General features: G+C 40.6%; 1 protein-coding gene across 6 annotated transcripts in view; it reads right to left on the bottom strand.

Annotated features, from left to right (window-relative positions):
• SASH1 (SAM and SH3 domain containing 1) overlaps window positions 1-14,113 on the bottom strand; it is a 536,180-nt gene that overhangs the window by 89,965 nt on the left and 432,102 nt on the right. For all 6 annotated transcript variants that reach the window (XM_069235189.1, XM_069235188.1, XM_069235187.1 and 3 more), the window contains one exon: window positions 12,486-12,832. In XM_069235189.1, the coding sequence (XP_069091290.1) occupies window positions 12,486-12,832 (347 nt within the window). The remainder of the gene's footprint in view (window positions 1-12,485; window positions 12,833-14,113) is intronic.

Below are 14,113 nucleotides of genomic sequence, written 5' to 3' on the forward strand. Positions count from 1 at the left end.
AAGTCTTCCCAAAGGACAACTCAGATTTCCACCACACCCCTGGTTTAATTTGCCAGAAAGGAGACACCCTCTTCTTATAAATAATTCCCATAGCAACAAATTACAGGGCAGTTTCTTGACAATAAAGTGGCTGTTTCATTCCAATTCTCAGCTGTGTTCGAGGCATGGATTCTTGCAGACTCTAGAGGGAGCTCAGCTTTCAATTTCATGGATCAGAATTAAAGGTGATGCAGTCATGAGTGAATTTATGCCAACAATAAAGTGTACCCTCAAGCCTGCGCACCATAAAAAAAACTAAAGAGGCACTCCAAGAATGGTTTGGATGATCAAACAACCTGGACAGTTACAGGTTTATTGCATAGCCAGCCCTATTAAAAAATGTACGTTTTTAGTACAGAAGTTGATTCAGTGAGGTTTTAGCTGATCGTTGGTCATGAGAGAAATGTATTCCAGTTCTCTCCTCCACTTCACACAGCCTGCCTCATATTTAGTATTACTGTAGGAAATCTTCAGAATTTGCTTTCACACAATTAAATGAAATTACAGCAAAACCGTGCATAATCACGTAAAATGCAAATCCATCATTTTGTGCTGTAGTTTATAGTGAAATACATCCTCACTTCGATCTTTGTAGTCAGATGAATTTTTACAAAAACACCGTGAACAAAAGCCACTCGTATGCCGTGAATGGTGCATGATTACGTTAAGTGCCGTAATGGTGTAATTTTGGGAATACTGCATAACAAGTGTAACACAAAATTCCCGAATTTACTCAAATTACACCAGAGTAATTAGAAGGTTACTTACCTGTAGGAGTAGTTTTGCACCATGATGAGTTTTCTGGATTCACATGCTGTGCATTATTCCGCCATACAGTGGTTGGGGTCCGAAGCTTCTTGTGTTCAGTAGTAGTTTTTTAGTGTGGTTTTTTTTCGGGGGGGGGGGGGGGGGGGGGGAGAGCGTCGACAACCTCCACCATGTGGGCTTAGACCATCCTACTGTGATATCAGACATCCTCCCCGGAAACCTTCCTGTTGGTCGTCATCTTCAGATTCTTCTTTTTTTTTCTGCCTCATCTTTTGGGGAGGCAGGTAGGTCGCTTGCAAATCCAGAAAACTCTGTGCATTGATTTTGTAGCAGTTTCCCTTATTGTGGTGTTTGGGCTGAAGATGAGGTAGAACTTGTAAACAAGTGTTTTAGTAGTTTTTGTCCTACTTGATCTTCGCTATGAAATTGAACATCAATGGAATAGTGTTTTGTTAGTGTGTGCACTGACGACAATGTGGCCACCATACAGGTACAACTTAACGGTGTAGTAGTCAAAAAGGCAATTGTTGCTTTCTTTCTTGTAGTGTGTGCTCTTGATTTTTCTTCTAGGAGGATGCCAGCATTTCTATGACATTTCAATTGTCTTTATTATCCACCTTGTAATTATAAAAGGTTCTCCTACGTTGTTACTGGCAAAACAGACAAAGAACTGTTCTCCTTTCCTTTTCCAAATAGTACATTATTGTTTTGCGTTTTCTAACATATGTACAGCTTTTTCTGCACTTGTCTTTGGGTTTTGGAGGAAACTGGGTATTTGAATGGATTGATTTATCTGGAAATGCGAAATGACCTTGTGTAAGATTTGTGGGTTCATTCTTAGCATCACTCTATCCTTATGTATTTAAATATATGGTTCTTGTGTGGTGAGTGCCTGTATCTCATTTACTCCTCTTAGAGATGTCTTTAATACATCTTTCTGATAGCAAAGGTTAATATTTTTAAATTTGCTTTGGTTATTGGTTTGTATTCGTTCAAATTGTTCTTTCATTAGGTGATTGAGTAACACATTGAGGTTCCATGTGGTTGTTGGAGCACTACTGGTGGTGCTATTCTTTTTGCTCCTTTTAGAAATCTTTTAATGACTGGCACTGTGAACGGGCTTCTTCCAATGTAGCCTCTTGTGCTACTATTGCTGCCAGATGTACTTTTACCGATGCGTAAGTTAAACCTTCTTCCAGCTGGTGTGTTAAAAATGTAATTACTGTAACTTCTTCTGTCTGTCTTGAAGTAAAATAGGTTTTTTACACCAACATGTAAATCTTTTCCATTTCACTGTGTAAAATTTCCTTGTAGTTGCTTTTCTTGCTTCTCTGAGAACTGCCATTGTTTTTTCTGGGAGTCCTAAATGACCAAATTTTATGTCTTCAGAAGCCATGCTGCAAAACTCGAAGTCTCTGGCTCTCGGTGTACTAATTTTCCTTTCTGCATGAAAAGCAGATCCTATGTTCTTGGTAACTTTGTCATCTTTTGCACTATCTCCATGAGTTATAAGTACCACTTTCGTCTCACTCACTGTGGAGCTATTAATACTAGAGTAATTTGTGACTGTTTGCACTTATCACTCTTGAGATTAGTGGTGTTGGTAGAAAAGTATAAGCAAGTTTCTTTGACCTATTTATTGACGATGCATTCCCTACAGAATGGGAATATGGATGCAGGGGCAGCTCCTCATTAGGGTGGAGGAGCGTCAGCCCCCCCCCCCCCCCCCCACCCACCAGCAGCTGAAAAAGCTGTACAAGAAAACAATAATAAACTGTGTTTCTTATTGTTTTCTTGTAAAGGTGTGGGGCCACGGGGTGATGAGCAGTGAGGGGAAGTGCACAGCACTCCCCATCCAAGCACGTGTGTTAGGCCGGCCGTCTTGGGCCGGCCAAATACTCATGCGCAGTAGGCTCTCTCCAGGCCAACAGCCCAGTTGCCGAGCTGGAGAGAGCATGCACAGGCTCCCAAGTCTGCCTGGGAGTTCCCTGAGTCAGCGCTCCCAGACAATCCTGATGCTGCTCTGAGCAGTGTCAGGATTGGCTGCAGGGCAGGCTGGGAGCCTGTGCCTGTAGCGACGAAGCAGAGGAGACAGAGGGATACGGCGGCATGCAGGTAAGTGTTTTTTTTTTTTAATTCATTTAATGCATGAGCCGCGCTGAATGGCTGCCTGGACATGAAGTATTGGCATTTTACGTTCTGTGGAATTGCAAACAGGTTTACTTTTGGAGTTCCCCACTTTTTGTAAATTGACTCCAGTACTGTCTGTTTTAAGTCTCATTCATGTGAAATGGATGCTTGTCTGCTCAATTTGTCTGCTATCAAGCTGTCCACTTCCAGCAGATGTATTACTGCTAATGACATTGGTTTTTAAAATGCCCATATCCATATTTGTTGAGCCAACTTTGACAAGAGCTACAATTTTGCCCCCCCCGTTTGTTTCTAGAGAACATTGTTGTTGAATTGCCTGTTAGTATTTGTATTGATTTGTTCCCCAACTGCTGCTGAAAGCCTTTCAGGGCGAGGAACACACTCTTTAATTCCAATATATTTATGTGTTGTACAGCTTTTGTGGGATTCCAAACTCCACGTGTGCTCCACATCCAGTGTATGAGGCACATGTGGTAATGGTCACTGTTGGAGCATTGGTCAAGAATGGTCTCCTCCTGCTAAATCTGACTTGTTCCACCATTTCATCTCTTCCTGTACTTTTTGCGTTACAACCACTATCTCATCCCAGCTCCCAGTTGCTTGTGACCACTGACTTGTTTAGCCATTTTTGGATGGGTCTCATATGAAGCCTCATGGGTGGAATTAATGTTATGCATGACACCATCACTCCTACTAACTTTCCCACCTTCCTCACAGTCAGAGACTGCCCCTTCTAGTAGTGGTGAGTTTTGAGGGTTAGTACTTTTACTCTCGTCACCAGGGAAGGCTTTTGCTTAGATTGTGTATATTCTCACTCCCAAGTACATGGTGGATTTCTGAATGTTAATTGAGATTCTAACCTGTGTAGAGTTGACATCACAGTCTTAATGTATTCCACACATTTTAGTTTCATTTTCACTCACCATCCAGTCCTCTAGGTATGGGTAGACAAGTATTCTTTTCCTTCTTAAATGTGCTGCCACTACTGCCAGGCATTTGGTGAATACCTTTGGTGCTGATTTTATGCCAAATGGTAACACTTTGAATTGGTAATGTTTTTTGTTTATAACGAACTGCAGGATTTTTTTGTGTTTCACAATTATTGGAATGTGGAGGTATGGGTCCTTTAAATCTATGGTTGCAATTCTTAAAGAGTTGTCATCTTGACTATTTGTGCCTTTGTAAACTTGTTTAGAAAACGTAAATCTAGTATGAGACGAAGCAACTTGTTTGGTTTTGGAATTAGAAAGTATATTGAGAAGACTCCCTGATTTTTCTCTTTGCAGGGTACCTCTTCTGCTGCTTCTGTTTGTAGCATCTCTTCCTCCTGAAGATATGTTAGTTCTTCTGTTGTGCATATTTTGTGTTTTGGAAAACACTTAGGTGGATGATTTTCCAACTCCATACAGTAACCATGTTGTATTATACTGAGTACCCATTTGTCTGAATCTCACTTCCTCCACTCCTGGAAGAAGTTTCCAATTCTTCCACCCACTCGTGTTACATGTGGGTGGGGATTCCATTTTAGGGAGTCACTTTGAAGGTGTTACAGACCCTTTTGTTGGTTAGCCTCTATCACTTGTTTGTCTGCAAAAGGACTGTCTTCCTAGAGTTTGAAATTGTCACTTTTGTTGATCAGGCTATGATTGGCTGCGCAGCTTGAAAGCCTGGATGTGGTGTTCCAGTATGGAAACCTCCTCACACTATTGGTTTTCTTGTGGAAGGTGTCTGGCCTTTGAATTGTAGTGCCCCATAAATCTTGCCATCTGTCTTTTTTGATTTGTTGCATTGTGCCATTTGCAGCCTTTACAAACAGATGTTTCCCGTCAGAGGGACTATTTACTATGTTGATTTGACCTTTACTTTTGAATCCAGACATTCGGAGCCATGCGTGACGTCTAAGAGTTGTTCCTGTCACCATTTGCCTTGCTGATGTGTCTGCAGCATCTAGTACTGACTTAAGACAAGCGCTGGCAATACCTTTTCCTTTTTCTGCCAATGCTTTAGTTCTTTTTGGTACTGCTCTGGCAGGTGCTTTGTGGGCTTCACCATATCCTCCCAATTTTGATATGCGTATCTGTTGAGGAGTGCATTTGAATTGGCAATTCTCCATTGCGTTGCTGCTCCTCTTTCAAATTTTCTGCCCACCACGTTGATCCTCTCCCTGGCAGGTGGGGGACCAGTGGTGGTAGGAGTGTTCACCTTTTTTCTGGCTGTGGCCGCAATGATAGAATCTGCAATTACATTACCTTGTACGTAAGGTGGATCTTTGAAGGACTGTTTATATTTTTTCTCCATCTGAGTAACAGCTCTGCAATTAGCTGGCTCCTTAAAAGCCACTCTTCGCTGGTCTATGATGTTCGGTAGCATGGGAAGTTACTGTACTTACTTACATACTTTGATGGTATTAGGTTTTCTTGTAGAAAACAGTTTTTTATCTTTTTCCTCTTCCATCTGTACCCCATATTTATCTGCTGCCTTTTTTACAAGCTGGTTGTACATTGTAAGATCACGAGTGGGTGGTGGTTTCGAGGAGTACGAGTCAATGGTTTCTTCGGGGGAATCTGTCTCAAGGTCTTTTCTCTCTCCTTCGACTGCCTCATAATCTTCACTCTTTTGGTAGGTTTCTGTCTCTGCCTCCTCTTGAGGTTCAGGTGTGACAGGTTCTAGTTCCCTGAAAGTATCCTCTCTTGCTTCCTCCATCAAAGGCTTTGAAGGAATTTTGAACGCTTGCATTGCGGCATTTAACTTCTTCTTTCTTTAGAGAATGAGCACCATTTCGGCCTTGAGTCTCCTCCTTTTACGCTCTACCTCTCGTGTGTTTTTCAACTTCGAGAGTTTGGTGCATTCTCTTTTTCGGCATCGAGGACTCAGATGCTTTTGTTGTAGCTGCCCATCTTCTTTTTTCGACTTCGATCGTCTTTCGACATTGAAGATTTTCCAGCACATTTACATTCTGCGGTATCATTAGACTGGGACACGAGGGGTTCTCTGTGCTTTGCCTTGCCTTTAATTGGCAAGATCTTCAGCATCAAGGCTGGCTATCTTTTTTTGAGTCTGTTTGTGACTCTACTGCTCCCATCTTTTTGAGAGATAGCTGCGTGTGCTTCTTCACTTTCTTGTGATCTTTTTCGACATCAATGATGGGCTTTTCAATGATTAATTCTCTCCCTTTGACTTCCTTAGTGGCATTATCCTCTTCCTCGCCTGCGAGCCTGAATTATGGAAGTGAAGTGGAATCCTCTTGGCCCTGACCAGCATAGTGTTTACACCTCTGTTTCTCTCGAGTATTTAAGATTTAAGACTTGAAGTCTGCACACCCCTCGCAAGAAATAGTGTTGTGCACATTCAGCAGGCAAAAACTGCACACCTATGGCTGTCTCTTTGTGCAAATGTATGATGCCATTGCAGGCAGAAAGGAAACAGCATATTTTCCATTTGAAGAAGAACAGGGGGTCCCCCCCCGCTAGAACATTCTCTGTTTCTCTTCATACCAAAAAAGTATTAGAGACACCAACTTTGTCTCAACGGTCTGTTCTTCCTTGTAGCTATAGGCTTTCCCTTTGCAGATCTTTAACAAAAAGTTGTTTTTCTTCTTTAAATCCTCTTCAGGCTTGGTGTCTCTACCGATGCGTCCAGACTCCACAACAAAATAAAGAACCTGATGATGGCCACCAACAGGAAGGTTTCTGTGGAGGGCGTCGGACATCACAGGAGGATGACCTAAGAATCAAATGGTGCAGGTTGTTAACCCGCAAAAACAAAAAAAGAAAAGAAGAAGGACTACTACTGAACACAAGAAGTTCCGGACCCTAACCACTAGATGGTGAAATAATGCACAGCACGTTAATCCAGAAAAGATTAATGCTGCAAAATGCAAATTTCGCCCAGGCATAATATTTAGCCTTGAACCAATGGAGTAAGTGACAAACCACCTGTGATGGAATATCCTTCGATCTCTCCTTGCATTTTGCATGGTTCTCAGTGCCTGAAAAACAAATTTAAAGTGTAACCTACCCCTCATTACATTCACAGATTCGATCTTTTTAGCCCTATGTCTAATATAACAACATAAAAAAAACTTCGGCCCTAATTTAGAGTTTTGGAGCACAGGTTCAGGCCTCAGAAAATCATAAATATTTTACTAGACCTGCAGGTCTAGTGTCTTAAATAATCTACTTGATCTAATTATAATTCTCTTGACATATAAACTGGTGTCAAATTATGTGATACTGGGTAAATATTTTAATTTACTGAGCCACCATTTTCTTCTTTATCACATATGAGAGCACCTTCAGATACTGCTGTACAAAAAACACTTTTGTTTGATGTAACAGACTAAACCTTTGATCCATATATAATACAAATCTATCCACATATAGGATACACCTGACCACTGACCTTCCTCTTAGTTCATTAACTGCATTGTCATCAGGGCGGGACAGGAATGTTTCTCAAATCATTTTAAAACTTTTAATAAATACACACCTCACGCACGAAGCTTTAGCTCACTTATTTGCAATCAACAGATTTTCCATTGAAATGGCCACAACCTTTTCCATGGATGTGGTTTTGGTGATATAATTAAATAGTATATAATGTTTGAAAATCAAGTTTCTGCAAATTTCAGTCATTTGCAAATCACCAAGCAAAGTGTTCTGATTTGTTTTGCTCCTATTTAATTTTTTGCTTGAATCACACTTCTGGATTACAAAAAAATGTTATTTTGCAACTCCGGATATGTTTTGAAATGCTTCTACTGTGCATTTACAAGTTGCTTAAACGTTGCGTTTTGGGGAAAAACTGACACCTTACAGCCTTTTGTTTCACAATGATGGTCAGACAGCTCACTTGACAAAAACCTCTAACTGTAATAAGAGAAAGAAAAGTAAACACTATTTTCCAGGATAAGTTAAGAAACAATTAGCAAAAAGACAAACTGCCATTTGATCTCTGCCCTTGAACAGTTCCTTAGAACTTAAGTTCACTTACCAGAGCAGACAAGCAGGAGCTAAAAACAGCTCGACCTGATAAAATCTGGCTTGCCATAGCGAGTAGATTTTTCGAGGCCTGAGGTTACTCCATCACAATCCTGGCAAATATCCAGTCCACCTTTTCTAACAACTGCATTATATCATAGAGCACGTGTAGTAAGCCTGACAGAATAGCCACCAATTTAGGATGTAGTAACCCCTCAGCCAACCTCAAACTCAGATCCTAAGTGTCAGTATTGTAAATATACCAGGGAAAGGACAACATACTGCCTGTTGTGGTGGCTAGGAACAGAAGGTGTTCCACTCTCAGAAGCTGCTATTTCAACTCAACTTTCTGGTGTCTTCAACGCATCCACCAGTCAGCCCTATTGCAAGAAGCAATTACTATGCAAAGTGGAATATAGGCAGAACATTGTTAAATATTCATCACAGCCAGTACACCTATAACACAGACCTTCAGTGTTAGGTAAATGTTTAAAATGTAGGAATAAGATTAAGAGTGACTCTCCCACAGGCAACGGGCTATCTGGCATAACCTGCACATACTCTGTTCAAACAACTGCGAGAGTGTATCATGTAACATGTATGCATTGTGACCCCAAAAATTGGATTACACACAGACAACTACAATCAGTTATTCTGTGAAACACTTGGAAACATCTATTTATTTGAACGAAACATAAAATTAAGCGCTAAAACCCAGCAGTAGTATTTTTGCCTCTACCAGGCATCTTACCGTAGTATTTTCCCCAGGGCTCTAAATGAACTTTCTGGTATTAGCAGATATCAAAGGAAAATATGTGTGCACATAAAGAATCAACTGGTACATTTTAAACATCTGTTTCTGACCATGAGTACAGTGTCTCCTACTTGGTGACAAAAAGTTCACAAAGTTTGCCCAGACTTTAAATAATAACTATATCCCATTTAATTTAACCTCCAGTATAATGGGTGGGTTGCAAAAAGGTACTATTGGATGGAATAGCCATGCAAGAAAAATAAATAAAACCACATTTAAAATATATGTCGAAAACTTATGATGTGTTTTAAATGTCATGCATGCTAAACTTTTCACTGAAACACCAAACCAATGGCAATGCATGGCAAGATGACCAGTTACTGTGAATACAAAGGCATTGCTTTTCCCTTGAGATTGCAGCAAGACAATATTCCATTCCAAGGACGTGGGGAGGGGAGACAGTTTGTATCAGAGGCTGTCCAACAAAAGTAAACTGAGAACTTTATATGATCTTTTGAAAATGAATATTTTGAATGTATTTCAAATTCTTACTCTCTCTTCATCTTGATCCGTTCCTTTTTCTGTTAAACACAGCGGCCAAAAAGTTGCTGTTTTGTTTAATGGTGGATCTAAATCAGTTGGTATATGCTTGAAACATGCATCATCTGCTCTACTGTGCAGCAAATGGGTTACAAGAAAGTGGCAGTGAACACAGTTTTTTGTTTCTCTCACGGATGGTTGTATATCTAGTATTTCTGGCACACTGACTGTACTCTAGAAATATTGAAAGGCATTTTGACCCACGTCATCTGGGCATGCAAAGGTTGGAAATAACTAAATATTATCTGTCGTCCAGCCTCCTCTGCAAAAGAGCTACAAAAATGAAGAAAAAAAAACTGTAACCACACAACTTGTCCATTTTAGGCTCCTACTATACTTTAAAGCACCCTGGAATGTCTAGAGCTCCAAACAAGAACATATACTAGGCACCCTGTGTCTTTTGATCGTGGGTGTCTTTTTATCTAGGTAACAGCAGCTATTGGGCATCTCATGACCACGTACTCTACACCTAGTCATGGGTTTTCCCCCCACAGACACCCCACAAAAGAATTATCACAATGGAAAATCTAAATTCTGCAATGGCTCACAAGAAATCCATGTGGGTTACAGCACGCCGGAACTATAGAACACTGAAAATGACAATCACCCTTATCTATCCTGGTACATAATATTTCACCGGTTCCCTCACTTGCTGCAATGATGATTAGTAATTCATTTTGCAGATTCTCCTGAAATTCACACTACTACTATTGCTTTACCTTTCAGAACATGCACCTTAACGTTTCGTAGAAATGTAGCCACTTTCTATTCTTTTATCACTGCAAAAGCCGACGACCATGCTTCAATATTGTCACTACAACCAACAAAATATATTCAGAACGTTTCTCTTCTTTTTATCCATCTTAAGAATGCCACCATGGACCTCTCATTGAAGTTATGCCCATGGGAACAGAGGTTTGAAACGAAGCCTAGCTCTTACTGGGCAGGCACAATTGCGAGCAAAAATGTTGAAATCACCCCCTGAGCTTGCCCTGTGTGAGTAGGAGTCCCAAGCGAGCTGGATACTCTCCACTAGCTTTGACAGGAAAGGCAAATGTGGAGAGGGATTCCATGCCCAAAAGAATACTTTGAAAAATGAATACATATGGTGGAGGTTTTGGCACAATATTTCAAATATGGGGCTATGTGCTCTCAAGTCTTAAATAGACATTTCCAACCAACCTTAAAATTAGCCCCAAGTTTGCAACCCAATGAGAAGAATCAGAATGCATCTATGGCCAGCCTAGTCCTGCTACCCAAATCAGTTCCCAGCGTCGAGCTAACCAAGCTACCAGGGTAACTCCACGACAGGTGGAACGGGCTTCCCCATGATCTGGCATTGAGGTCTCTCCAACACAGCCAAAAATAATGCCTATGAAAGAAACAAAAAAAATTTACACACCTCGTTCCCGAATTAATGACCAGAAACGAAAAGAAAATAGAACCATAACTATACTTCTCTTTAGTTTTAAAAGCACCTCAACACTGCCAGTACAGTTAAAATTAAACTAATCTCTCTCTTAAAATTAGAACAAAATCTTGATAATAGATTTAGGAGTGAGTAGCTCTTTCCTTTTTTCCAGGCTTCCAAACATTCAGGTGGTCAATATTATTTTGACATAGGAAAAACATAGTAACCCATACAAATACGACATAAACTTAACAATTTACAACAAAAACGGCAATAAACCCAAATAATATTCTGGATTTTTACAATGAAGAGTTATGTTTATTGTTTTCAACTGTAGCTACAGCTGGAGCACAACAATACATTTGTAAAAATCAACAGAATTGACAAAACTCCACCCACGGGACAATATATGCACTTTAGAAGTGCAGGTATTGAGGACATTGTGGTACAAGCATGACCAGATTGGGGGGAGTCCCCTTGTGTCTATAATCTTTCCCTTTCTGATACCATGCCAACATGAACCGAATATTCACTCTCCCAGACCTCAAGACTAGCCATCCAATAAACATCAACAAAAGATCGGATTATTCACATATCTTCGTCCTAGACCTCTAAGTAAACAAATGAATTAACCCTTTTCAGTGGAGCTGTGGCACATGCAAAAGACGGACATCAAAAACCCAAGAAGCACCCCAGAACATTCCAAATCCTGAAGAGCTATTTTTGTGAATGTAGGATCATCCATGAACAAAGTGTGTAAATAATAATACACGTATGGGTAGGCTCTGTGGATAATACATAGGAGGTTCGGTTTTCTTAACAATTACAGAAGTCTTGCCTGCAGCCTTCCAACAAAATCTCGGAAAACTGGGAGACGTTTAATGTGATTTGCTTCAACATGTTAATGATGGGAGGATGTGCATGATATTTAATACAAATTGTGTGTCCTTCTAGAAATGAGGGCTTTTAAATTTTCAGGTAATCTTAATAATGTCAAGCAGTGATGATCATTAACTAGGTTTCAGTGATTTATTTTCATTACTTAACGTTGTTTTGTCCCCCATGTCTCTTGTCAGCTCAAATTGTGAGCAGGGATATATGACAGGACTATATTAATGATACACTCATAATTATAAATTTGTTTACTAGAGACACAAGAGAAGAAAACAAATCTAATTCATTGGAGAACTGCACAAAACGCACAGTGCCAGGGGAGGGTAAGACAGAAAGAAGTATTACCTTGCCTGCAACCTCGTGGGAAATGGAAGGCCACTCACACAACACCTGATTGACTCACAGACTTTTGATGGATTCTCAAGAGAACCCTTTTAGTACAGCGGTCCACTGTGGCAGCCCACTTCCGTTCAGCTGCTTGATCTTCCTCCAGCAGGCATCGCCTCAGGTCTTGTTTGTCAGCTTTGTTGAGGGTCCTGTCCGTGACTGGGCGCACCAGGTGGGATAGGTTGAGGTGACTATAGAGGCTTTTCTCCACCACATAGGTGATGTTGAACTCACTCACTGAAGAGCGGGGCCTTGGCCTTCTATTAGGAAAGCTGTAGCCTGCCCATTTGGCTTTCTGCCGAAGAAGCTGCTGCTCGCACGGGTTTGTTGATGATCCTTTCCTGCTGGGACGCTGACAGAAAAAAGCTCTGGTACAGGAGTAATTAGAATCCATTTTCTTGAGCCTGATCTGCTTCCTGACACTCTGGACCTCCTCCAAAGACAAAAGAACGTGGTGCTTATGCCTGTTGCTGTCATAAAAGCAAATATTCTCTGTACTTACCCCATGGTTTATAGCACCCAGGCCCTTTTTCACTTCGCCTTCTGTAAGCGAACGTGAAACCTTCTGGGTCTTCTCTTCATCAGGGAAGGAGAAAACGGAGCCTGACTTTTTGCCTGGCTTATTAATATTACGCCCATCTGCTTTGCCAAGTGACTTGACCAACTTCTTGTTAACATTCCACATATCCAAGCTGCCAGAAGAAGGGGATGGGGTGAGGGAGTCTGATTCTTCTTCGGGATGCTTGTCAGGTGAATCCTCAAAGTGGACTGGCTTCTTGTGAACCCCGGAGTAAAGGGCAGATTTATCGTCTGCAATGGTAGTGCTGATCCCGGTGTGCTCTTCTACACCTGTAAGAAGAACAAAAGCAGAATTTTATTCTTTGAAGGGAATCACAAGTGTGACTTTATACTTGAAACCAGCAACTAGCTTAACCAATGACGGTGCAATTACAATAATTCTACCCAAAAGTGACAAATATCGACATTAACAGATCTAATTCTATGCTACAAAAGATCAAATAAATCAAATAAACATTATTTTAAAACATCATTATCACCCCCTCCCTCCCAAGAACTCTTTTCAGTAGGAAACAATGAACCTCTCAAGTCAATGTTGATGTACTTCCAACATCCACATTATAGATGTTGGGCCCTCTGTACTACTATAAGCTATTACATCTTATATAAACCACCCTCCCACTTTGTCAAGCCATTCACAAATCAAGAGACAGAATTTGACAACATCACAAAATTCCACTTAGTAAAGCAAGTGATGCTTAGAGAACTTTAACACAGGGCTTTCTTTCAGACATAGTGCTGTGACAGCAGAGTGAAGAGATACAAGGATTTAGGCCTACGTGCATATGCCAGCAACATGTTTTCTTGGCATAATTATTCAGTTAAAATATTTCAGAAAGCCAGGATAGGGCATATGAAATGTACAGGTGCACTGTAGAAAATCTGTCAAACTTAACACAAAACAATAAATAAAAATTATCAAAAGCAGTACACACAGAATTAAAAATGTTGCAGAGGATTAGAAACAATAACACCCCAACGGACAACCAGCAAATGTATTAGTGCTTTGCCCACAAGAACATTTCATCACCCCCCAGAAAGAAAAGGAGATGGCATAGTTCCTAAAAAAAACAAACGGAAATATCCATAAGTAGTTACATTTTTCTCCAGAAAAAGAGAACCCAGGAGTGAAAGACTTGTTACTTTAAACAACAACGCTGCTCCTTACTGATAATGGAATTACAATTCTGGAGAGATCTAGGAAATGGAGCTCAAGAAGCTTAGAGATACAACATTCATGGTCCTCTTGGTGAGGCAGGCAACTGTGAACTAGACACGTAATCAAATAGAAGCTTTCTGACTGCTACAAAGTTCTAGTAGTTATCTTTGATGGAACTAATAATGTGCAACAAGGCCATGGTATTCCAGAGTTTCACAAACCAGATCCGATGCAGTGCAGCAGTGTGTGTTTCTTTCATTAGTCCGCTACGGTGTTGACATGATTAACAAATGTGCCAGCAATATTTTGTTTAACATGGTCATCCTTGCCAGGGTTGGTTAACTTTACCCAGAGCACTAACTTTGGACTATTATGCAGAGGCGTAGCTCATT

The sequence above is a fragment of the Pleurodeles waltl genome, chromosome 5 (genome assembly GCF_031143425.1).
Source record: "Pleurodeles waltl isolate 20211129_DDA chromosome 5, aPleWal1.hap1.20221129, whole genome shotgun sequence".
Lineage (NCBI taxonomy): Eukaryota > Metazoa > Chordata > Amphibia > Caudata > Salamandridae > Pleurodeles > Pleurodeles waltl.